The sequence below is a fragment of the Ictidomys tridecemlineatus genome, chromosome 4 (assembly GCF_052094955.1).
Source record: "Ictidomys tridecemlineatus isolate mIctTri1 chromosome 4, mIctTri1.hap1, whole genome shotgun sequence".
In the NCBI taxonomy this organism is placed as follows: Eukaryota; Metazoa; Chordata; class Mammalia; order Rodentia; family Sciuridae; genus Ictidomys; species Ictidomys tridecemlineatus.
Genome location: NC_135480.1, coordinates 206213533 through 206239074, shown reverse-complemented (window position 1 = coordinate 206239074; position 25542 = coordinate 206213533). Strand labels below are relative to the sequence as shown.

The window sequence follows — 25542 nt, the reverse complement described above, 5'->3', positions numbered from 1 at the left end:
CTCTGTCAGTTCTTACACTCTCAGTATCTCTACAGCAGCAGGCACAGCTCTCCTCAGCACAGGGCAACGTCACCTCGCGGAGCACAGAGGGCCTTCCGGCAGTGGCCCTGTTCCAGTGACCCTACAGTGGCGAGTCTCGTCACCACGAAGGTCCAAGCCCTCAGGCCCTCTGGCACCAGGCACCACCCTCCTGCGCTGGGCGGCAATGACCTGTCGGCTTGGGTGCATGTCCTTAGTGGGTGTTGACAGCAGGGGAAGCTGGGACAGGGCTGGGGACATGGGACATCTCTGCACCTGAGGCTCAACTTTGCCAAGAATCTAAAATTGCTCCAAAATACAGTCTGCGTTTATTTAGAAGCAGGAAGGGAGGCGGCTTGCTCTCAAGCGCACTCCTGTCCTGGTAGGAGCAGCGAGTCCTTCCAGGCTTGGGGGGCTGTTCTGCAAGCCGCCACTTTTCATACGCACTGTGCACTGTTTGTGTCCCCCTGGAATTCTCTGGAACAGAATCCCAACGCACAGCAGAGGCCCTGTCCATCAGCATTAGCTGATGGTGAAGCTGTGTGGGCTGAGCTCCCCAATCCCCAGTCTGAAACCCCACTCGCTCCCAAACCCATAACTTGGAGCTGGAAATGAGGCCACAGTGGAAAGTCCCTCGCCTGAGCTCAGGCTGGGGGTCAAGCACAATGCGGGAGCACTAGAGACGGCACAGATGACCTCAGGCTGAGCGCATGAGGCGCACATGTGCAAACATTCCCAAATCCAAGGCATCCCAACACCCCAGACGCAGGCAGCTCCGCCTGGTTCCTTTAGTCCACTTGGCTAGCTGGGAGGGCAATCCTGCCCGGGAGAACTCAACAGCAGCACCAGCCGAAAAGGGTCCGAGAAGAAGCCTGTTCACTCTCTGGAGTCCCAGTCCCTCCATCAGCACATAGTGCTGTGGACCTACTATGTGCTCAGTTCTGGAGAGCCCAGAGGGGTTTGGGCAGGCACTTGCTGGCCTCGAGAGCTCTTCTTCCTGGGAACACTGGACCCCAGAGATGGTCCACAGCAGAGACCAGTTCCTGTGCATAGACCTTTTTGGTGAAGGTTATGATGTCCTCCAAATCCCCCAGGCCCCACTCTCTGCCCACTGCACAAGAGTCACATGCACGTTACTGTATTAAAGGTTCTGACAAGTCCTGCAGGAAAGAAACCTGTCTGACTTTGTCTGACAAAAGTTTGTTTGCAAAATGTACTTGACCTCAGAAGGTTTGTTTTTTCTTTCCTTCTGAATTCCTATTTAACACCCCACTGAGCCAGCTGGAGAGGAACACCCCAGTTGTATGAAACCAGGGATGTTCTCCACACCATTGGCCTGAGGAAGGGATATTTTTAGATATCAGCTACATAAAGAAAAGATTGCCATCAACTCTGGGTGATCACATTGACCTTGACTTATTAAAAATGCATAAGAGCCCAGCTGAATCTGAGCAGCATATTGCGACCATGATAACAGGGAGCCTGAGCTGTCAGGGCTGGACGGGCCTGGGCGCACGGGGTGGGGAGCAGCCTGCTCAGGACCACGCAGTTGGTCTCTCCTGACCCAGCCCAGCTGTCCCTCCCTGACCCTGGCTCTGCTCAGGCGCCAACCTGCCAGCCCCGCTCCCCAGTCTTGTCTCTGTGGGAACATGAGACAATGTCCTGGCCTGTCCCACGCCCTGGCTGAGCCCTGGGATGAGCGCCATGCCCCCTCTTCACTGCCCTCCCAGCGTGGCATGGGACGGCTGGCCAAAGGCTGGCACAGAGTCCCAGCCAACGGCAAGCACTTCTTGATCTTCCTGACTTCTCTAGGTGGCTCTGGGTGACACTGTGCACGTGTGTGTGTGTGTGTGTGTGTGTGTGTGTGTGTGAGAGTGCGCGCGAGCACGCGTGCATGCATGTGCGGTGCTTGGGAATGAGGCCTGACTTCTCCAGCTCTCTGGTGTCCCTCTCTGTCCCTTGCCTCTCTGCAGCAGGTGCTCCCATCCTGCCGTCCTCTGAGCTTTGCACCCGCTGTTCCCTCTGCCTCCACAGCGCTTCCAGGCTCCCACCCTCCTCCTGGAGCCCACACTTAGGGGCAGCGTCAGGCCCCAGGCCAAGTGCCACTTCTCAGGGCAGCCTCTGCAACCCCCTCCCTGCGGGTACTCTCCCTGGCTGTGGAAGTCCTCACAGTTACTGTCATCTCCCAAGGGGACATCGAGGTGATCTGGGATGGAGGGTTCATGAAATGCTGAACGGCCCCATAGGCCACCATCTAGTTTTGAACAGAGTATTTTTTTCAACAAATTGATCAAACAGAACTGTGACCTCAGGAATGTCATTGCCCAGGTGAGGCCAAAACATTTAAAGTGAGGAATACAATGGGGTGTACACAGGCATGTGGTCAGACCCTCATGTCCCACTGCATGAAAAACTAACTCAAAATGGACCAAAGACCGAAACGTAAGAGCAAAACCCAGGGACCCTCAGGGGGAAATGGTCAAGACTTTGGATTAAGCAACAGTTTCTCAGAAATCATAAAACAAAGGCCAACGTGGGGAAACAGATACCCTGGACTTCATCAAAGCTAAATATTTTTGTGCTTCTAGAAGGTGAAAAGACCACCCACTGATCGGGAGGAAAGGTTTGCAACTTTCATATCTGATGAGGGACCTAGGTATGATATGGGATGAACTCCGACAGCTCAAAAATAAAAAGACTGATAACCCAAGGTCTGAAATGGAGGAAGGATCTAGGTGGTCACTTCTTCCAAGATATGTGAGCTGCCAGCGGGCAGGTAAAGTCGCTCAGCTTCCCTGGCCACCAGGGGAATGCGCATGGAAGCCAGGAGGAGCTGGCACTTCACCCCCCCCCCGCCCCCCAGGGTGGCCAGGGGAGAAAGGGGGGGTGGGAAGCAGCCCTCCAAGCCTGCCCTCTGCTGGAAGGGCTCCGTGTGCTCTAGAGAGCTGGGCAGGGGCCGGCCATCCCAGCCCAGGTGCGCGCCCAGGAGGGACGAAACACAAGTCAGCGAGAACCCTCCGCAGGACCGCAGGACCACTCCGGCAGCACCAGGCAGACGCGGGGACCAGACAGCTGGGTCCGAAGACAGGGACCAGGCCCCGTGCAAGGGCATCGGGAGCTTTTCAGCCATAAAACCAGATGGAGCACCTCGAAAACCTCCTACAAAGTGAAGCAAACCAGACAGCAAAGGCAGCTGCCATGAGCCCATTCATACAAAATGCCCAGCGTCCGAGACGGACAGCAGGTCAGGGCTGGGCTCACGGGGAGGCGGGACTAAGGGAGTCCCCTAAGGGGCCGGGTTTCTTTTTAGGGCCACGAAAATGCCCTAACCCAGCGCGTGGCGGTGGTAGCATGCACTGGGGATGCTCCAGAGGCCACTGAGTTGCCGGCTTCAGATGGGCGGGTTGCAGGGCAGGCGGGGGAGGGGTGGGGGACAGCGGAGGGGGTGCCTGGGCCAGGGGCCGCTCAGGTCTGCTCACTCCACGTACAGCCCGGTCTCTCTGGGCCTCGGATGCTGCAAGGTAGAGACCAGGGAACTGGGGGCTCATGGTGCAGTCTGCTGAGCCCGACCACCACCATCTCCATCCTGCCGAGGCCTGGGAGGAGGAGCGCGCCCTGAAGTCCCGCAGCTGGTGGGGGGCAGAGCCAGCCCTCCCCAGAGCCCCAGGGCATCGGTGGGCAGGCTCTCCCGGCTGAGTGGAGCGCGATCCTGCTTGGCCTGGGCTGTCCTGAAGATCACAGACATGGCCGCTTGTGATGGGGTGGGGTGGGGGGCAGGAGGGAAGGGACTAGTCGGCAGCCTGCACACCCAGGGCTGGGGCAGAATGAGCCCCCCCACACTGCAGGGGCGCATGGGGCGGTGTTCCTTCCTTGTGCCCTTCCCATGGACGCCAGAGGGTGGCCCTGTTCCCCTGCCCACTGGCCTGGGAAGCTCTGCCACATGCTGTGTGGCCTTAGTCAAGTTGCTGACCTTACTTTATTCCCACTTCCTATCCCTTGGATGGCTGTCGGGAGCCAAGGACCAGATGAGACACCGGCTACAAAGAGCTGGCTTGAGATGGAGAAACGCTCAATGAATGCTCTTTCCCATTTCTTACACTTAACAGCGTCTAGAGCCAGGGATCCCAAAAGCTTTCCGTGAATGAACGTTATCTAGCTCTTCACAAGAGCCTTAAGACAAGGAAACAGAGAAGTTAAGCAAGTTGCTCAAGGCCACACAGCAGGTGAACCCTGCTGTAGGAAGGGTCTCATACATGTGTGTGGGGGGGTGGGGGTCAGAAGTGCAACCAGGCCACCACCCCTCCAGACCCAGGCCTGTGCCTCCTCCCTCCCTCAGACCAGTGTCCTTCTGTGATTCTCTTCCCTGTTCCAGAAGGCCAGTGGGAGATGAAGTAAATAAAATAAACAAGCAGCACATATAAATAATTCACCGAGCACTCGTACGTGGTCGGGCGCTGTGCAAACCCACAGGCTCATTGCTCCCGCTCTGCAGGGGAGAAGGCAGGACTGCCACAGTCAGGGCCTCTGGGTGGGAGCAGGGCTGGGGTGCACTTCAGAGCCTGGCCTTCTCCAAACAGAGGAGCTCCTGACAAAAGGAATCCTGGCTCATGTCCCCCCCAAACTCGAGCCTCTGCCTGCGTCCAGGGCGGGCAGCGTCCCGCGAGGCCTCCGGTCCAGATGTCTCCCCTCATCTGTGGGGTCAGTTTTCCCAAGGAATCACTTACTGAAGCTGACCTTGGAGCGCTGTCAGCCTCCCGGGAAAGCCACCAGCTGGGTCACCTGACCCGCTAGGCAGCCCTTCACTTGTCCACCAGAAAAAAGCAGGACTCAATCGGGAACCGAGGGGCAGTTCGAGGCTGGCCTGCCTCCAGGGAGGTTCCGAGGCCCCAGGCCCGGGCCCCACCCCAGCAGAGCCCCTAGTGTCAGCTTTGAGCAGTGGAAAAGGTGCCCGGCAACGAGCATAGTGTCACACACACACACACACACACACACACACACAAACACACACACACACACACACACACACAGGGACGCTTGGCCAGCAGCCAGGTCTGGCCCGGCCCTGCTGCTGATTTGTTGGTGACCTTGAACTCACCTCTCTGGCCCTCAGACCCCTTCAGCTACTCAAGGAAAGGCTGCGGGTGTCTCACACACCAGCCTTGGTGCTGAACTGTCTGGGGGCCTCACTCTGCGGGGCACACAGCAGGTCCTCGGTGTCTGGAAGCTGGGAAGGCGTTTTGTGCTCTGCGGTGACCAGACCCCTGCCTAAACCCCTCCCCCCACGTCGGCACAAACGTGGGCAGGTCTCAGGGTGGCCTGTGGGACTGGAATGAGGCTGTTCCCCCTTGTCCAGGTGACACTCGGCAGCTCAGCACAAGGTCCGGCTCAAAGCGAGCCCCCTACCAACACCAGCCATCAACACTGTTGCTGTTGCTAATGGCCAACAAGCCCGAGAGGGAAGGGTGGGGGGCACAGGAGTGTCCGGAGCAGAGACTGCCCTTCCAGGCCACCCCAAGGGTCAGGCTGTCCTGCTAACATTCCACTCCCGCAGCCATCAGACCCCTGAAGCAGACATGATCCGTGTTCTCCAGGGCCCTGGGGTCTTCCCCAGCGGGATGTATCCTCTGGTCTCTTGAAGTCACTTCTCCAGAGTCCCCTGCCCCATGGTTGCCAGATTTAGCAAATAAAAGTACAATGTGGCAGCCGGGAACAGTGACCTGTGGTCCTGGCTACTCAGGAGGTTGAAGCATGAAGAAGCTAGAAGTTCAGAGTTCAAGGCCAGCCTTGGGGACAGAGGGAGACCTCAACTCAAACGGAAAAAACAAAAAGAGTAATAAAAATACAGATGCCGGGTTACACTCGACTTTTGGATAAACAATGAATGTTTTTTGTTAGCATAAGTATATCCCATGAAATATCTGGAATATACTTATACTAGTTGTTCCTTGTTGATCTGAAATTTAAACTTAATGGGGCATCCTGCATTTCATTTGACAGCTCCCCTACCGCCTCTGCTCAGCATGTGGCTGAGGTTCACCTTCTGCCCTAATCCTTCTCACTTCCTGGTGTGAGGTGCACCCTCTCTCCTGCTGGAAGCTGGGCCTGCTGGCCCTCTGTCTACTCATGGACAGAGAGCTGCAGTGACCTTCTCAGATCAGTTGTCTCTTTTCCTGGAATTGGCGGGTCCCCACTGAGCCCCAGGAGATCACAACTGTTCAGGGACAGCACCAGGCCTCACCTCCAGGGGAAGACAACCCAAGTTCTCGGAAACGTGGCAGGCACAGCTGGGGACCTGACAGCCAGCCACACGCAGGACGGCAGGGACACCAGCCCGTGCCAGGCTGGAGCGTGCCCTGTCCTGCAGGGAGGGGCAGGCAGTGCCCAGGAGCTGCCAGCGGGGGCACCATCTGGACCGGGTCCTGGCACCCGTGAGCCACAAAAATCGTGAGCTGGGTCCTTCCCTCTCCTGGCAGCGAGGAGCGGGTGTTTGGAGCATCTCCCAGACAGGAGGGCGTCGGAATGTAGGTCAACCCCTGGCGGCGGAAAGAGTGATGTCACCTCTCCTGGGGGGGCAGGAGCGGGAGTGTGGGGAGCCAGGACAGTGCTGGGCTGCACGGCCCAGGCCCGTGGAGACATGGAGCCCTCACAGGGACCCCCTGACACGGGGCGGCGGTGGGGGTGACGGGAGCGTCCCTCCTCACCAGGCCTCGCCACAGGGCACCCAGGGTTTGATCCACGAGTGCTTCTGTGGCCTGCAGGGGGCAGGCAGGGGCGCGGCCACAGTCCACACAGCCGCAGTGCCTTTCTCTTGCCAGGTAGAGACCGGTCTTTTGTTTGGGGAAAAACCTTTTTCTGGGTCTTGGGTTCTGGGAAAGCAAACGCCCTTCCTGTGCTGGCCTGGAGATGTCTCAGGATGAGGGGCAGGGGTGACCCAGGCCACTTCCTGCATCCAGGAGAGGTGGCCCAAGGGCTTCCCTCCCAGCCAGGCATAGCCAGTGGGTGGCCCTCAAGCCCCCAGGCTGGCGCTGGCCACGGCCACCATTCAAGGCCTCCTCCTGGACACGGTCACTCCCACCCAGGCTGTCACATGACCTGGGGGGGGTCCTTAGATATTTTTTGGTGGGTGGAAGAGGCCATCTCTGGCAGCGAGGAGACACTGGCAGCATCTAAAGCAAGCCAGGGTCAGGAGAGAAGCCACAGAGGTCGGCCGGGTGCATAGGGAAGCAGTGACGGGGGTCCAGACGTATCTGGGATGGCGCTGAGGGGCAGCTGGGAGAAGCCCGGCTTCCAGCCCACAGGTGGCTTGGGGAGGCACGGGCCTCGAAGGGATAAAGGCTCCAAAGCTGCAAATCAAGACCAGAGTCCCTGAGAAGGGGGGGGGGCCTCGCCTCCTGACCTGACCGGCTTTGCCAGGGTGACGTGGACAGACGCCGGCTGGTGTTCCTCCCAGGATGCAGTGAGGCCGGCAATTGAGTTCACTGGCTAAATCAAATTTGGGCTTCTTCTATATTAAGTGCTTAACATCCGCCACCTCTTTCAGGCCATTGATAAATCCTGTTACAAAGCCAGCAGCCGCACGGGGGAGGGGGAGGGGTGGGGAGGGGGGCTGGTGGCCTTAGGTGACACTTAGGTGACCAGGCCGGCTCCCTAAGGCATGATTCCTCTTTCCCGTGGGAAGTCCCTTTACCCCCAAGGGAAGGGCCAGGCCCAAGCCCTAGGCCAAAGAGCCGACTCCCCCACCCAGGGAAGCCGGTGGGAAGGACAGGAGAGATGATGGAAGGGTGGGCGGCGATGGGGGTTGGGGAGCTCTCTGCCTCTGCCTCTGCTGGCCCCACGCCCCGTCCTTTGCTTTGATAAGACTCATCTGTCAGCTAAGTGAGTTCCCTTGGCCAGGAACTGGTGAGTGAGCGGGTTCTCCACACGCGCAGCCTGCCTGCTTCTGGGGCAGGTGCCACCAGCCTGGGGCCCAAAAGCTCAGAGCCCATCTGGGGTATTGGAGCCAGCGTGGGGTGTCGGAGCTGCATGGGTGTCAGCTGCAAAGCCATGGGACTGCTGTGCCCCTTCAAGGCCAAGGAGGACCCAAGGGGATGTGATGGGGCTGCAGCCTCCAGGAGCTCCAGAGAGGTGCTCACGGGCCCAGCCCTGAGGGTGCACGGGGTGCAAGAGCCAGGAGCCGAGACCCAGGTGAGGGTGGGAGGGAGGCGGGGACTTATCAGGCTGAACTACAGAGTGGACTTGAGGTGAAGGTCAGTGGGAGGCCTGGAGGGTCGTGTGCAGAGACGCATGACCATGTTCATGTCCAGGAAGACTGTGAGGGGAGGGGCCAGACTTCAGGGAGTGAGGAGCAGGCCGGTCACCCCCACACAGGATCCGGATCCCCAAATGCCTCTTGTCTTGAGGCTGGGAGCTGATGGGTGCTCAGGCTGAGAGGGAGGGGCAGAGGGTGGCCAGGAGTCCAGAAAGGGGTATTTCCTCAGAGTGGCAGGTGGCCTCTAGGAGCCCAGGTGCACAGTGGGAGGCCTGGAGAACCCCCAGGTGGGCAGCCAGGCCAAGGCCCTTTGGCTGACCCTCGGCTCTGCCTGGTGTGAGCAGCTGGGAGCAGGGTGCTGCGAGCTCGTGGCTGGTGCTCACGGCAGTGTGTCTGCGTGTGTGGCTGGGGCCGGAGTGCAATGTGAACCTGGGTGCTTACGAACACGGGGCAGTGGCTTGTCCACACAGCAGGGCCTGCCCCAGAAGCAGGGGGGAGGGGTAGGGGTAGGCTGCATGTGTGGAGAACCTGCTCACTCACCAGTTCCTGGCCAAGTGAACTCACTTAGCTGACAGATGAGTCTTATCAAAGCAAAGGATGGGGGGGGGGGCCAGCTGGGAGGCTCTGCATTAGGATGGCAGGTGGCTTGGTGGGCGTGGCCTGGGGTGGGTGTGGCCTGGGGTGGGTGTGTATAAGGGAACACCTGTGGATCTAAAACGGTGCCTGAAGCCAAGTGCACACCTGTAATCCCAACAACTGGGGAGGCTGAGGCAGGAGGGTGCTGAGTTTGAGGCCAGCTTTAGCAACTTATCAAAGCCCTATCTCAGATAGGGCTTTGATAAATTGCTTGGTAGAAGAGCACCCCTGGGCTCATTCCCCAGTACCCACCTCCACAAGCCTGATACAGGGGTCCAGCTACCAGCAAGGATTCAAAATAACCCGCTCCAGGCTCCCTGTTGGGAAGTGTGTGTCTGCAACCCAGCCAGGTGGGGGTCGGGGGTGCAGGTGGGGGACAGGAACAGGGTGTGGTAATTGGTCTGGAATTGGTCTCCTCCTCCTTGTAGGGTTTCCAATCTCCACCTCCGCCTATCCAGTCCAGGCCTCCTTAGCCCCAATTATGGCTGATAAGGCCCCATGAGTCCCCAGGCCGGGCTGGCCAAGTGGGACAGGACTCCACCCCCGATGTGCAGCAGCACTCCCAAGTCAGTTCCAGCTAGATCTAATACTAAAATGACTTCCGCTAACCAACAGAAGGCTGGGGGACAGAGGGGCTTGACAGGAGGGATCCCATGGCGCCCAAGTGGGGCTGCACAGGAAGGGGGGGCCTATGTTCAGGTGCCTGCATTCTGGCCCCTCACAGGTGACAATGTGTGTGGGCCAGGCCTTGAGCTAACCTGCAAGTTCCAACATCGCTCATTACACAAGGGTCCCATTTTGTTGGTGGGGAAACTGAGTCTGGAGGCACCCAAGAGACCTGCCCTGGGCCACAGAAGGGCACATAAAAGGCACTGTAACTGCAGCTCCTGCTGCTCTGAGGCCCCACGGCACGCTCCCCGCTCTGCCCTCGGAGACCCCAGTGGCTGCCCTTGGTTTCCTGGAGGGCTGCGAGTCTCCAGAAGGTGCCAGAAGTGGGGATTCTGACCCAGTGGTGGAATCAGGCAGCTTTCCTCCACCGGCGTCACAGCCAGTCCCCCTGCTCCGACACTCCCTCCCACCGGGGTTGCTCTCTCCAGAGCTTTCTTTCCTGTGTCTCTCCACTCTCTTGCACCAGAAGTTCCGGATTGTTCCAGAACACCAGCCTGCCGTGGTGCCTCCCATCTTCTCCTCCTCACCCCACTCTCCCAGCAGCTGGGGCGGTTCCCTGACGTCTGTGAGCCAAGCTCATCTACACGCCCTGGCAGCTGCCCCTTAATCAGAGCTGAAGATCTCTGCATCCACTCTGAACCTGCCCCAGATGGCCTTCACTCCCGCCCTCCAGTCACCTTCGACCTCCCCGTTGCTGGGCCATGAACCCACCTTGGCCTTCCCCTCCGGGACCGCACAGTCTCACCCTCTGGCTCGAGAATGGGCGAACCAGCCACAGCACGCCATCCAGGGGTCCTGCCCTGCGACAAGCAGGAGGAGCCATCAGGGCAGCCAGGGGACCAACCTCGGAGTCACTGAGCTGAGGGAAAGAGGCCAGTTCCGTGTCCCGCGATTCCACCCGCAGGGCGCTTTCAACCTCGAGAGCGGTGCCACAGAGAGTAGGTGCCTAGGGCAGCGTGGGGGACAAGGGACTGTCTGGATCCAGGCCATGGTGGGACCCACGTAAATCTACACACGTGCTAAAGGCCATAGAATTTCACCCTCAAAAGGTCAGCTGTGCTGCATGATGATACAAAAATAAAGTGAAAAGCAGAATTTAAACCATTCCCTCCAGAAACGTTTTCCTGAGTTCCTTCCATTTGATTCCACCCACCAGCACCTCAAGCCCAATACCTGGGGGACCCTGGAGGCCGCCGTTCCCTGCCCCCACCAGCCCTCTGGCGACTCTACTGCCCAGGACCACCCAGGTGGCCCCCGTCTCCTCCCTCGGCTGCCAGGACCCAGCGGGCTTGGAAGGACGGGTCGTGGCTCCAACCTCGGCTCTCCGTGTACCAGAGGCCTGCAGCCCTGCGATGGCACCCACCGGACCCAGGACAAGCCAGGCCCCCTGAGAGGGGCCGGCCCAGCCTGGCCCTGCCTGCTCCCCCTGCAGCCCTCCGAGCTGTGGCCGGGCACGGAAGTCCTCACAGGTGAAGCCTTGGCACCTGCAGTCCTGCTGGCGCTCTGCTGGGAATGTCCCCCACCTCGAGGACCTACCCTGGCCACTGGGGCCAAGTCTCAGGTCGGTCCTGGTCCACTCCCATGTCCCCCTGGCTTGGTTCCAGGCATTAGTGACTATTGGGTTGGTCTCTCCTGACACTGTCCCTACCAGTGTTGGCTCCCTGAACTTCCTGGCCGTGTCCAGCAGGAGTGGTACCTGTCATGGCTTCAGCTGTGTCCACCAGAAGACCCGCAGAGGTCCTAACCTAATCTTTGGCAGGTGGGGGGCATGGCCCCTAAATCCAACGTGATGGCGTGAGGGGGTGACATGGTGCCAACATCCGAGCAGGGAGAGGGTGGGCGAGGCTGCAGGGAGGTGCTTCGGCCAGGGGCCTGGGGATTGCTCTCCGTGGTTTCAGAGCTGACTTCAGACCTCTGGCCTCCAGAACCACAGGTGAGAAGCTCCTGTTCCAAGCCACCCAGAGTGGCATTGAGAGTCACCCGAGGACACAAACACAGCGCCAGCAAAAAATATGTGAGTGGATTAATGCGAGAAAAGTCCCTGAGGGAGGCCTCTTGCCGCACCAGGGAACTCGGGCAGGCACAGTGGCGACTCTGTCCCCAGTGCATCCGCAGCCCCCCCGCCCCCCGGCCTTGCATTCCTGGGACCCCGCCAACCCCAGGCCCCCTCTGTCCCTCTGCACCAGAGGAGCCTCGTGAGCCCAGGGCCCAGGGGATCCACACTGGCCGCCCAGCCTGCCCCTGTGCCACCTCCAGCAGGTGGACACATCACGGGGGTCACTCTTGGCAGAGGCGACAGTTCAGGAGGTGGAAGGGCAGTTCGAGGTGAGTGAACTGCAGTCAATGAATCTCTGCCCCCAGAGAGCTGGGCACAGGTCACGGGGCACAGAGCTCTAAGCTGTCTTTTAGGGACGTCCTCGATGTTTAGGGATCACACGCCCTTCGGGAATGAAATGGAAACGGGTCCTCTCCCCGCTGACCGCACACACAGCACTTAGTTTCTGGGGGTCCACAGGCCTGCAGAAGACCAGGCTCCCTGGGACCTGATGCTCTCGCTGCGTGACCATGCCGGCTGTGCTTGCTGCCTGCTCCCCACTCCCGGGGGCCCACGCTCTCCACGCTCTCCAGGCAGGATCCCGGTTAAACCTCGAGGTTACTGTCTCCACACGACAGGGAGGGCCGGAGGCCCAGGCAGGTGGGTAGCCTGACTCGCTCCTGCAGGGTCTGACGTGGAGGGCACCCCCAGCCACTGCTTCACCCCAAACTGAAACTCCGTCCCCAGTGAACCCCTGGTCCCCACTGTTCCCACCCCTCCCCTGGCAACCACTGTTCTTCTCTTCTCTTTGGCACACCTTAGACCACACCAGGCGCGTACCAATGAGCTACATCCAGAACCCTTGTTTAAATTTTGAGACAGTGTTTGTGTAAGTTCTCCAAACTGTCCTCTAAGTTGCCCAGGCTGGTCCTGGTTTTGTGAGCCCCCTGACTCAGTCCCCACAAGCCCCAGTGGCTGGGATCACAAGCACGTGCCACCATGCCTGACTGCCCCTTCTCTCCTTTCTATCTCTGTGAATCTGACGGGAACCTCGGATAAGTGGAGTCCTACCCCACTCATCTTCTTGTGACTGGCTTCTTTCATTGAGCATGACTTCAAGATTCAACCATATCAGTGTGTGTGTGCCAGAATTTCCTTCCTTTTCTAAGGCTGAGTAATATTCCACTGTGTGTATAGACCACACTCGTTTCTTCATCCATCTGCCAATGGACACTCGGGTTTTTTTTTTGAGTTTGGCAACTGCTATGAGCGTGGATGTAGGACTATCTGTTGGAGTCCTGCTTTGGTTCTTCTAAGGTCTATCCTTAGAAGGAGGATTTCTGATTATATGATGATTCTATCTCTGACTTTCTCAGGAGCCGACCTACCCTTCTCCACAGTGGCCACACCAGTTTCCACTCCCACCTGTGAGGGACAAGTGTGTCCAGACCCTCGTCAACATGCATTACTTTCTCTTTTTCTGATGAGAGCCATCTAAAGGTGCCTTCATCTATTTCTTAGTCCTGTTTCCCGATCGGGACTAAGGGGGATCCTCCAGGGCAAGACCCAGAAAGGACTCAGGGCGCCACCTGGGCTGTGCCTTGCTCAGTGAGGGACAGGACTGCTGTTGAGGGGCAGCGCCGTCCTCCCTGGCCCCCAGGGGGGTCACAGTCACAGGGAGTCAGCACCATAATGTCAGCTGACAGGAGACTAGAGGGAGGGTCTGGTCCAGAACCAGGTGGGGCGAGGGGCGGCGCCTTCTCTCTGCCTCCCCTCCTCACCCCGCCCACCCGAGGTTCCCATCCATCTGCTCTTTCTGTTCTGGTCCTGGGCCGTCCACCTCCAGTTACCAGCCACCAATAGGGATGGGACACTATGGAACAAGTCAAGAAGCAACAGAGAGGAACTGGGCAGCCCCGGGCCCCATGACGAGCGGCCAAGCCCTAGCCGGGCTTCCAGTCCTCGGGGGCAATCGGCAAGCGCAGGCCCACTCGGCCTCCGCCTCTGGGTGGTGTCCTTCCTCTCCCGGGCGAGGCCACAAGGCCGCGGAGAGGCTGAGGTAGGCTGCCTGCTGCTCCTGCTCCCTGAACCCATGCTGGGGGCGATGCTGAGCAGGAGGGCACGGACCTGGAGAGACGCACAGACCTTGCTCCACCACCTCCCACAAACACCACCCTGCCCGGCCTGGAGCCTCCAGAGCGGGGACCACTCCCTCTTGTCCCTGGATGGCAAAGGCCCAGTGAGGCTGGTTCTGGGCACAGGAGTTTGCCTCAGAGGCAAGGCTGGGGGAGAGAAAAGACCAGCCCCTGCTCTCCTGCCACTCCCAGACGCAGAGCCCTGGCTGCGGCTGCGCAGGCCAGCCCTGCTGTGGGCCCGCTGAGCATGGCTGCTGAGCGTGGCTGCTGCCACGACTCCAAGAAGACCCAGGGCTTTCCAAGCAGAGGCTGCCAGCAGCGTGAGGCCTGGGGTTGAGCAGCATTTTGTTTTACTTGAACGGTTTCAAAATTTTTCTTAAAAAGCTGTGCACTTGCCAGGCTCGGTGACCTACTCCTGGCTGAAGCAGGAGGATTTCAAGTTCGAAGCCAGCCTTGGCAACTTAGTGAGGCCCTAAGAAACTCAGTGAGGCCCTGTCTCTAAATAAAATACAAAAAGGGCTGGAGGGCAGGCAGTTGCTCTGTGGAAGTCCGTCCCCTCTCCTCTGGCCCCCTGACTTGCACTAGCTCCTCATGTTCCAGGGCCCTGGGTCTCCAGCCACTCAGGCCCCCTCCCCACCTGCAGCTCGGTGCCTCTGTCATTCCTGTCCTGCCTCCCAGCCATCCAGTCCCCCTCTGAGTTGGACGGCTCTATGTGACAGACCAAGGAGCCACATCTGAATCAAAGGACTGTGGACTCCGGAGGAGAGGCCAGGGAGATGGTCCCCAATACAAACTACTTGAGTGTGGGAGGGGACGACTCGGAGCTGGGGCCCGAGCGGAGGAGCCCACGGGGCCAGCACCTGGCCAGAGAAGGCTCCACCGTGGAAACCCACTGAGCTTGGACGCGCTTGGGTTTGGGTCCTGGTGCCTGACGCTTAGTTTAGCTGAGCGATTCCTCTTCCGGAAACATCAGGCTGAGGGGAACCCTGTCCCTGCAGGGAGAGCTCCACAGGGTCGGGGTCAGGTCCGGCTTGCTCAATGCTTTTCCTCAGCTTGTGGGATCGTAGGCCCCCAGGAACCATCAGGGAATTAAATGAATATTGATCAAACAAGAAACTACCAACGAAGCCCTTCATACAGCACCGAAGAGCAAATGATCCTGCAGCAAATGTTCGATGATATTTTCCAGATTACCAGCAGGCCACAGTGGGGGGTACAGGGACCACGGAATTCTAAGGGAATCCCAGGAACACCCAGGAACACGGCGGGCATCCTCTGTCAGGCCCCGCCCTGCTCCCTTTGTCCTGGGGTCCTCTGATTCCCGGCCCAGGGGGCTTTCCCAGAAGGAAAGATGAGGAAGTCACAGCCTCTGCCAAACCACCCAGCCAGACCTGATTCATCCATGACCACGCTGCCACTCCTGCCAACCAGCTGCCCGAAGAGTACTTACTCCACTGTGGACGGAATCGGGCGCTGCGGGGCTGGGTGCCCAGAGGAGCTGTGGGCAGGGGTCACCTGCAGCCTCACCAGGGAGATGCGGGCTCTTGAGGCCTGGAGAGGGGTGGGCCCTGGACCCCAGAAAGGTGGTCACTCTGCAGAGGTTTAAGGTGCCCACAAGGCCCCGACTATCACCATCCCACCCTGGCCCAGCAGCTGGCCCAGCATCAGGAGGCTGCATGAACCTCAAAGGAAGTGTAGGGCAGGGCTGGGACAGGCTGAGAAGATGAGGGTGCCCTGTGGCAGCTCAAGGCTGGCCAGGAAACAGGCGATGACTCTGCTCAGCCGGCTGGGGAGGGCGAGCCTTGGCCAACCCTGAACTGTGCAATGCTTTCCAAGGGCAGAGGTCGTAGGTCTCCAGGAAGACCAGAGACCAAAACCCGGGCCCCCGGCTCCCCCAAAGTGCTCATCAACAGGTGGCTTCCAGATCCGCTTTCAAGTTCCTGTAGAACTTAGGGAAGGCAAGGAACATGGGGGTCCAAACAGGCCCCTGTGGGTGCACCTGCTTCCCCTGGTCTGCCAGCCTTGAACCTGGTGACTCCACAAACGTCTCCCTTTGCCTCTGTCCACAGAATCCACACACATGGCCAGAGTGAAATAAAACAAGCCCGGCTCAGTGGCACGCCCGTGGTCGCAGCAACTCTGGAGGCCCATGCAGGAGGATCACAAGTTCAAAGCCACTCTATCTCAAATTTAAAAATAAATAAGGGCTGGGGGTGTAGTTCAGTGGCAGAGATCCCCAGGGTTCAACCCCCAGCACCGCAAAACAGAGTAAAACAAAACGCAAACAAGAGAAAACAGGAGGCCGCACTGGCCCTGCCCACCCACTCACAGATCGCGCCTGCCGCCAGCCAGCCAATGGGCGGCCAGCTTCCCCCACACCGGAAAGCTCTGCCTGAGACCAGACCTGCTTCTTTGCAAGGCCTGTTTAAGATGTGGAAATTATACACACAGGCCTATTACATACTGTACGAAAATAGGATTATGCTATGCACACCATGCAGCAAATTGCTCTCCCCCTTGTGAGGAATTACACACTTGGTTAGTACTTAGAGCTGCTGAGGAGGGATGCCCAGGGCCTGCTGTCCCAGTTGGGTTCTGGGCGTAGCCCCCACCCACGCCCACTGACACTGTGCTCCTGGCCCCAGTTATGCTTCAACACCCCCGGGCCTCCCTCAGCCGCCCCAGTCCTTTCATGCCATTATTTTGGACAGTATATATTTTATTCAATACTTTTTTTTTTTTTAAGCACGCACTGTGTGTCAGGCCCTGTTCTGAGCACTTCACCAACTTAAACTCATTCACCCTCCTCACAATCCACAGGAGGCAGAATCAGCAGCCCCCTCTACAGATGGCTTAGGGATGAGGTCCTTGCCCCTGCAGACCAGCAGAGCATCTGCCAAATAAACAAACGGCCTGGGACGTGCAGAACCAGTTGGTCATCACCTACACCCACAGTCTAAACAACAGCTCTGAGAATCACAGGTGGTGCTTGCCTTCCATGAGAGTCTTGCCTCCCCATAAAGTGTCCTCAAAACACATCCTTTTCCAGGACTGTGCATCGAGAGCTAGTGGTTTTAACTTGCCCACACCCTGTGTTCCCAAGAAAGGTCTGACCCTGGCCCAGCCCCTGGAGGTGATGTGTAACTTCCAAGCCTTTGGAGCGTCCTGGCTATGTTCTCCTGAGGCCTTGAGGCACAGCAGAGTCTATGCTAGTGATATGACTTCTGGTGGGATCTTGGGCCATGTAGTTTGACCTCTGGAGAGTCCAGAGACTAAGGTCAACCACACAGGCATCTAGCCATGCAGATGTGATCAACCCCCCAGTTAAACCCTGGATGCCAAGGCTCAGGCCAGCTTCCTTGGCTGCTGATGGACCACACCATGGTCATGCCTCACTGGGGGGATTCCACACTGCTGGCATGCCTCTGCTAGGAGAGGAGAGCCCTAAGCTTGTACCTGGTGTCTCCTGGTCCCACCCTGGACTCTCTTCCGTTGCTGCTTTCAGTCTGTCTCCTTTTGCTGTAACAAACTATAACCTCAAGCATAATGGCTTTGCAGAGTTCTTTCTAGTGAGCCTGGAGGGGGTGGGTCTTGAGAACCCTTGAACACAAGTGCCCACTGACTCCATGGACATCCCCTGCACTTCAGCACCAGGCTTTAGCTCAGCCTCACCCATGCTGCCAGTTCCAGTGTCCCTAGGCCCCAGGAGACACTCTCATCCACAGGAGCATCTCCCTGACTGAAGCCTAGGCTTCCGTGTGCACAGCCTCAGGAGTCAAAGGCAGTCCCCTTGGCTAACACCTGGTAGCATCCCAGCAGGTAACATCCTCAAAACCAGGAACATGCCAAGATTAAGGTGGTGTCCCTGGAACCAGGTAACATCCAGAAAGCAGGTAACAGCCCGGTAATCAGTTAGTGGCCATGGTTACAGATAATGTCCTGGGCCAGGTAACATCCTGGGACTCAGGTGATGTCCCAGCAACCAGATAACATCCTGGGTACCAGGTAATGTTCCAGATGCCAGGTACCATCCTGGGTATCAGATAACCTCCCAGGTAATATTCCAGGTACCAGGTGACATCCAGGTACCAGGTACCCACCTGGGTATCGGATACCATCCCAGGCACCAGGTACCCCTTGGTTACCAGGTAATGTCCCAGGCACCAGGGACAGCAGCGCCCCAGGGGGCCTTACCTGCCCACGACCTCGATGTTGGAGATGGCGTAGAAGTACTTGTAGAGGTTCTCGCGCTGCACGTAGGTGCCGCCCAGCGCGGGGCGCAGCAGGCGCATGCGCAGGTCGGTGAGGGTGAAGAACTCCTTGAGGCCCTTGGCGCTCTCGAGCCGCGTGTACAGGTTGTCCATGTTGCGCAGGTCGGGGCCGGCGAAGATGGCGAAGCGGTCCCGCACCTCGAAGCGCACGTGCTTCTCCTTCTTGGAGCCCGCCCAGCGCGAGTACTCCTCGGTGCACAGCACGCGGTGGGCGCTGGAGGACGACATGTCGCGGGCGCGGCGGGCGGACATGCCGAAGGCCTCCATGCAGTCCTCGGCGTAGAACTGGTAGGGCTGCCACGTGCGCCCGTTGTCCAGGGACTTCTCCAGGACCATGACCGTGGGCCGGCCGTACTCGAAGGTCATCACCACGTCGTCCGTCAGCTCCACGCTCTTGTTCCACGACAGGGTGATGTTGGCCTCCAGCGGGCTGGGGTAGCGGCTCCACGTGATGCTCTGCCAGTAGGTGGCCAGCCCCTCCTCCTCCCGGTCGAACATGAGCCGCGGCGGGTGCGCCAGGTCGGGGTTGGAGGCGTCACACTCGTTGCTGCACAAGTAGGGGTTCTCCTGCCGGGTGGAGAGGAGGCCAGGGTGGGCGGGCTGCCAGGGCCTGGGAAGCCCCACAGCCAGCCCCTGCCGGTGCGCCCAGATGTCTGCCTGCCATCACAGAGCCTCTGGTTGGGCATCAGGAAGAGCCCAGCCCCACACCAATAATATAACATCAGGGAGACCGTCAGGGTGGAAAGACGCGGGGTGTTAGGCACTCTGTGCTCTCCGCTTAATTTTCTGCAACCTTAAAACTGCTCTAAAAAATAAGATCTATTAATTAAAAAAAAAGAAAGAAAAAGAAAACAACCCAGGGTCACTAACAACCGCACAGTGCCTCAGACCACTTACAGCCCTTTGATAAATATTTCAGGGGTCTGGTTTGCTCAGAGGCAAAATGGCTTGGATCTGAGTTAAAAACCTCTCACTGGCAAATGAGCCATTTGGCCCCCTGGGGGGGAGCGGATGCATCACCTTCTGAAGGGCTGACTTGGCACCCCTGCTGCCCCTGCTGGTGGCACTGCAGCCTGCCTCTGGCCACGGCTTTGATCCTCGGGAGTGGAGGACCGCTTCCCAGACGGCCCAGGGCCCCTCGGTGAGCAGGGCCAACCCAGGGGTTCACTGAGGCAGGATCCACAAAACTCTCTTTGACTAAAATAGATATGTCCTTGGTACCCCATGGTGGCATTGCCCACTCCACGTGGCCTGTCCCTGCTGATTCATGGGATCTGCACACTTTGAGGTACAAAGAACTCACCCTTGAGTCCACACTCACTGATCAGTTGGGGAAACTGAGGCCCAGGGCAGGCAGGATGGGTGCCTCGGACCTGCTCCTGCCCTGCCTGGTGCCCGTCTTCCTCCCGCTCCTGCCCTGCACAGCTTCAGGGACCAACACTGCAGTGAGCTTACTGTCACCATGGCAGGTAGAGGGAACCTGCTCCGGCTGACACCTGTGCCGAGGCCAGTCACAGCCCATCCTGCGCTGCGGTCCTGAATGAGGAGGCTGAGAGGCCCTGGGGGTGGCCGAGGCCAGGCTGGTGATGAGAAGGCCGAGCACTGGGGGAGACAGGCCTGCCTGTGAGGGACGGCAGCCAGGGAGGGCACAAGTCCAGGGCAGACCGAGCGTTGTGCTGGTAGGAGGAGGAGCCCTGGGCAGATGCCCTGAGAGCTGCCCGGGTTCTGGGGCTGGCACAGTTTGCACCAGGCCCTGTGCCCTGCGCCTCCCTATTCTGCTGCCCCCGCCCCCTGCCCTCTTAGGAGCTGACTTGTGTCTCCTCAAATCCACGTGTTGGTACCCTAGTCCCCAGTACCTCAGAACGGGACCATCTGGGGACAGAGTTTTTAAAGAGGCAATTGAATTAAATGAGGGGTGGGCCTCTCCAGCCGGATGGGTCTGTTTAAGAAGAGCAAGTGTGGGCACCCAAAATACCAGGGCCCACAGAGACAAGGCCACCTGGGAGCCTCGGAGAGAGGCCTCAGGAGGAACCAGGCTCCCAGCACCTTGACCCGGGACTTCAGCCCCCAGCACCGACACCTTTGTGTCTCCGAAGCCACTGGGCCTGTGGCACTTTTCACAGCAGCCCCTCCTGGGTGAACAAGAGGGGGGGCAGAGGCTCTCGCTGGGCCTCTTCCACAGCCGGGTTTCTCTGCCCGCTGGACCAGGGGCATGCGCTGGCCTGCAAGGTCCTCTCAACCCAGCACTGAAGCTGTCCCCTGGCTCCCACGTCCCCTTACCTCAGGGCTTCTGCTTCTTGGCCACTGTCCCTTCTCCCTGTTTTCAGGGCCCTCCGGGTGGCCCTGCTTACCTGCTTACCGTGAGCCAGTTCCCTCCCCTGGGACCGTGACGCCTCCATGAAGGGCCTGGACCTGCAGACTGCCCACTAGATCGTGGCTCCTGTTATTGTTATATTAATTAGCATAGTAGCTGATTAATGGCACGATGGTAACTGTAGTGATGCTAATGGTCTCATGTTGAGTGCCAGTGTTCCTGTCGACCCCAACGGCGGTGAGTCAGCCACACCTAGCCTCCCTGGTCCCTCTTCCATCCCCCTGACTTCCCGTCCCCTGCCCTGCCCACTCTTTTGATGGTCCCTGGAGAGGGGGACATGGGACCCCTCAGAGCCCCTTCTGCTCCCGGCAGAAGACTTGGAGCCAGCTCTGCCAGGAGACGGGGCTCCACCTGGCTGCCACCAATGTGCCTCTGTCCCAACCTGCAGGGCCCAGTGGCCCCCAGGAAGCAGATGGTCAGAACCTAATGAATCAGCCTGAGTGTTTACCAGCCCGCACCTGCTGCAGGGGGGCTCTGTCAACAGCCAGCAGGAGAAGTAAACCCAGGCCGTGGCCACCCCCGCTCTCCCTCTCCCTCTCCCTCTCCTTTTCTTCCGCCTCCCTCCACCCTGAGGACTCAGAATTCCATTTCACCATTTAGGAGCATGGACTGTGTGTCCCGGAAAGGCCACGTCCACACAGAGCTCACCACCCTCACCCCAGACAGCACGGCTCATGCTCTGGCCCTCTTCCTGTCCTTCTCTGGGGGGCGGGGGGACGCAGGGATGGAGCTGCTCATGAGCCCAGTTTGCCCGAAGCCCCCTCCAAAAAAATGCAGTGACCCACTACATTTCCCATGTGACTTCCAGGGACCCACGGAGCCCCAAGTCTCCTGTTGGAGGCTGCAGCCCTAAGGAAACGGGCTCTGGGGTCTGAAAGCCCTGAGTTCTGACTCACTCGGCTCTATCCTTGGAGGCTGTGTGACCTTGAGAAAGTCACTTTACTTTTCTGAACCTGTTTCCTCCTCTGATATCCTGTGAGATCGTAAGTATGAAAGATGGAGAAAATGCCTCCAAATGGTAGCAGTTGTTCTTAAGCAGCGGTTTCACACACATTAGCCCCAGGAGTCTCCCGGCAACCCCCAGGGAGGAGTCGTGAGGCTGCACCGTGCACCACCTTGGCAGCTGCAGACAGAGGAGCCCAGCAGAGACGCCACGTGGCTGGTCTGGTGCTTCCCACCGATCTGCACTGCATGTCCCCCCTGGAGGGCCGGTGCTATTGCTATGTCCACCTTATAGATGGAAAACTGGGTACACATGGGCCCCACATCACCTTCCTGGATGCCAGGGGACCCAACCTTGGGGAATCTTGGGGGAAACCCAGCCCCGGCCATGTGCAGCTCTCCGTCTCTAGGGACAAGTTCCCTGAAATGCGAGGTAGAGCAGCCAGCCTGGACCAAGAGCACCAGGGAGCCAGGTGGGGACAAGTCTCCTACACAGACACTAAGCAGGAGATGTCTGGCACGAGGTATTCTGTGGAGAGGCCATTTTATGTCAGGCGTTTGAAACCTCCGTCTCCTAAATGCTTTTGCTTTTATGCTATTTTCTGTGCAAAGGGTACAGCTGGAGTCAGAGGCCAGGTTGTAAACACCGCAGACGAGCTGCAGGCGCACGCGTAATTGAATGGGAAGGTGAAGTGCAGCAGGGACGGAGGGAAGGGTGCCCTTGGGAAGTCCAGCTGCTGGAACCTCCAGGCCACTAACCAAGGAGCCCGTGGAGGGACAGCCACCAGAGTCGTGAAGAAGATAGCTCACCTCCCCTGCCCAGTGGCTTCTGGGCTGGAGGGCTAGCTCCCGAGGGCAGCAGCCTCCTCCACTTCCGTTCCCATTGTGGCCCCAGCTCCTGGCATCCCTCGGGCACTTGGGAGTTCTTGTGGGATGAATGGAAGTCCAGTGAAGGCCATGACCTGGACCCCTCAGAGTTGCTGTAAGAATTACACCAGGTGCCATGTGGCAAGCCCCCTGGTGGCACTCAACAGCTGGTCTGGATGCAGGGAGGGAGCCATGACCGCGGTCTGGCCCTGTGGCTCCAACCAACAGGAAGACCCACCACTTCTGCCCTCGGAGCCCGCCCTGCACAGAGCACCCCTTGGGAGTCACCCCACCCCTGCTCAGCCATCCTGAAGGCTGGACTCCTTTTATTTACATTCTACAAACAAGAAAAGGCTGAGAGATGTCCCGAGGTCACGGAGCTCTGCAGCAGGACAAGAAGCCCCAGCTCTAAGACAAGTTGGGAAACTGTGCCCTTCACCCAAAAGGGAAAGGACACCGCCCCCAGCCCGTGCCACTCTCCCGAGACACAGGTTCCACCCGGGAGGCAGACAGCCCATCTCTTTGCCACCCAGGCATGTGGGCAGGCCTGGAACAGTTTAGCAGCTGACAGATTTTTTTGAACCTGTCTGCCGAGTTGTCAACCTCACTGGGGGGCTGCAGGCAGCTGCTGTGTCCCAGGTGGGAGGCGAGAGATTGCCAAGCAGAGGCTCAGAGTGTGGGGTGCTGAGGGAGGAGGCTGAGCTCTGCTCTTACAAAATTTGGGGGCTCAGGGAGGAGCCAAGGTCAGGGAGGGAGTGGAAAGGCAGCAGTGCTAGCCCCACCCCCGCCTTGGCTGCAGCTCCTGGAGCTCTGGGGAGAATCTCTGCTGTCCTGGGCAACATATAAACCAGCAAGCACCCTGCCCCCCGGGATCATGGATGCAGGGGACTTCCCCTAACACCGTGTGTGACCTTGGGCCCAGCCTTGCCCCCTCTGTGCCTCAGTTTCCCCATTCATGAGATAAGTGGGAGTGGGTGACAGGTTTGACACAGACATCCTAAGTCTTAAATCCTGCTCGCTCCTGAGTCCCCACGCTGCTGGGCAGAAGGGCACGGAGACAAGCTCTCCTCCCCCAGACTCCAGGGAGAAAGCCAGGGTGCCCGGGGAATTCTCCCTAACAAATTATTTCCTATTTAATGGTAAGAAAAGTTGCAGCGGGATAAATTATTAACAAAGCGGAAACGGAGATTCTACTGGGAGCAGCTTCTGACTGAGCCGCCTGCGTCTCTAACGTCTCTCCTCCCAGCCCCTCTCCGGCTCCCTCTCCTTCTCCTTCTGTGGTTTCATTGATCCCGGTCCCTCTTGCTCTCTCTGCCTCTAATTTCTTCCCCTTCCCCTTTCGGTTTCTCTTGGAGCGAAAGCCCTGGACAACAGCAAGGTCACCCTCCCTGCTCTCGTGAATCAGCGGAAAGTGGCCCGGAGCCGCAGCTGCCAGGGAGGTTTTCTTATTTTGTTGGAACAATCTTCCTCCCAGCCCAGATTCATCACTCAGGCAGGGCAAGGCGAGGGGGCCTATGGGAGGTGACTTCCGGACCCCCTTCATCCCAGCCACAAGCCTCCAGAAGCCTCTGTGATTGCCTGCCTCCTGCAGCGGTCCCCAGACCCAGCCTCACAGGCATCCCATGGGCAAAGGTCCAGCTTGGACGGAGACATGAGCCACCTGCTGAACCTGCCAGGGCCTGAAACAGCTCAGTTCTCCAGAGCCCAGAACTGTATGCGAGGACAGGGAGCACTGAGGCCTTTCATGTCAACCCTAACTGAAGATCCTCCTCCTTCCAGAACCTTCCATGACTAGGCATGAATGTGAGGAGAGCAGGCACTGGCTCCCCTCCTCTGTGCCACCCTCCCCAGCACACCACCATATTTAACAGACGTTTCCAAACACAGCAGGGAGGGCCCTTAACTGTAGCTCTCCTGGTGGTCCCCAGGGAGGACTGTGTGGTCCTGGAGGAGGCGGGAAGCAGCTGACTGAGATGACATGGACACCCTAAGACCCCAGTCTGCTTTGGGAAGCCATTTTGGCAGTGGGACAGAGATGCCTGGATCCTCCATCTTGCCCATCCCAACTTGGACGGCCCCAAAAGACCCCATCCCACCCACGAGCCTTTTGGAGCACCTGGGGGCATCCAGCTGCTCTGGCCAATGAGCTTCCCGGGAGACTGCAAGGTCCGAGGGCAAGGATGCAATGGGGACCCTGTGTGGGCATCCACTGCCCGCCCAGACACAAAGCTAGGAATGGTTTCCTCCATCTGCTGAATAGCCGGAGTGGTGGGGCTGGGGTCTTGGCAAGGCTCTGGCTAGATGAGGGTTAATCTCTCCAGGAACTTAAAATTGTATTCTTAAAAAAAAAAAAATGCATTCTGCTCTGCCCTGGGCATATGTGGATTCTTCCCACAGCCAGATTCCCAGGAATGTCTGGGATGGGAGGCTCTTCCCACTGAAGCGTGCCTGGCACGGAGCCTTGTGGCCCCCAGAGGCAACTCATTCTCTCCTGACCTTCGCTGGTACCACATAACCAACCAGACACACATGAGCCCCTGTCTCGGAGGGAATGGGCCCCTCATTTGCATACCCCCAGCTACAGAGAGCTCATTACCACAAAAGGCAGACAGCCCAAACTAGACTGCTCTGTTCCTAGAGAGTCTGGTGATCTATTTTGGCATGTGCTCCACATTTTCTTTGCTCTAGGCCCCCTTTCTTTTCTTTTCTGTTTTGGTCCTGTTTTCTGATTATGCTCTAAACATTTTCTAATTCATTAGAAGAAAGAGAGGGAGGTGGGGTGAACCCGAGCCGAGCCCTGGCCTTCTGCAGCCGGGAGCTCTCTGATCCTCCACCGCGGCTTGCGCCCGCTTGCTCACCAGGGCCGTGGGAGTGCCAGCAGCCCCTCCTCCGCCTCTGCCCCTCCCTGCACACACAGGCTCAGCCTGCTCACCAGAAGCTGCCTGCCCGAGTGCCCAGCCTGGCACCGCATGGTTGCTCTCCCTGCCCACCCCAGCCCACTCCAGTCACCACCTAAGCAGCCCAATGCTCCTATTCAGTACCTTTTAGAAAAGTAACTGCAAGGCAAGGAGGGGCAGAAAGAGGGAAGGAAGGGGGAGAGGGAGAAGGGAAGGAGAGAGGAGCGGGCAAGGCGGGGGAAGGGCAGGGCCATGGAGAAAAGCCGCATCCAGAGCCACCGCTAAAGTGCATTATTGATTCGGGACTTAGAAAATGCTTAGAGGGTAGGAAAGCGTCCTGCTCTTTAAAAGCTTGTGCGAGGCGTGAGCTAGAGTCCCAAAGAGGGCCCCGCTCTGCTGACATGAATATTTTATCAGGAGGAAAAAGCTGGAGGATGCCGGTGGCGGCAG

At 58.6% G+C, this 25542-nt stretch overlaps 1 protein-coding gene across 16 annotated transcripts in view; it reads right to left on the bottom strand.

The window, feature by feature from the left end:
• Ntng2 (netrin G2) overlaps positions 1-25542 on the bottom strand; it is a 59780-nt gene that overhangs the window by 16064 nt on the left and 18174 nt on the right. For all 16 annotated transcript variants that reach the window (XM_078048500.1, XM_078048498.1, XM_078048493.1 and 13 more), the window contains one exon: positions 17936-18579. In XM_078048500.1, coding sequence (XP_077904626.1) covers positions 17936-18579 — 644 coding nt within the window. The remainder of the gene's footprint in view (positions 1-17935; positions 18580-25542) is intronic.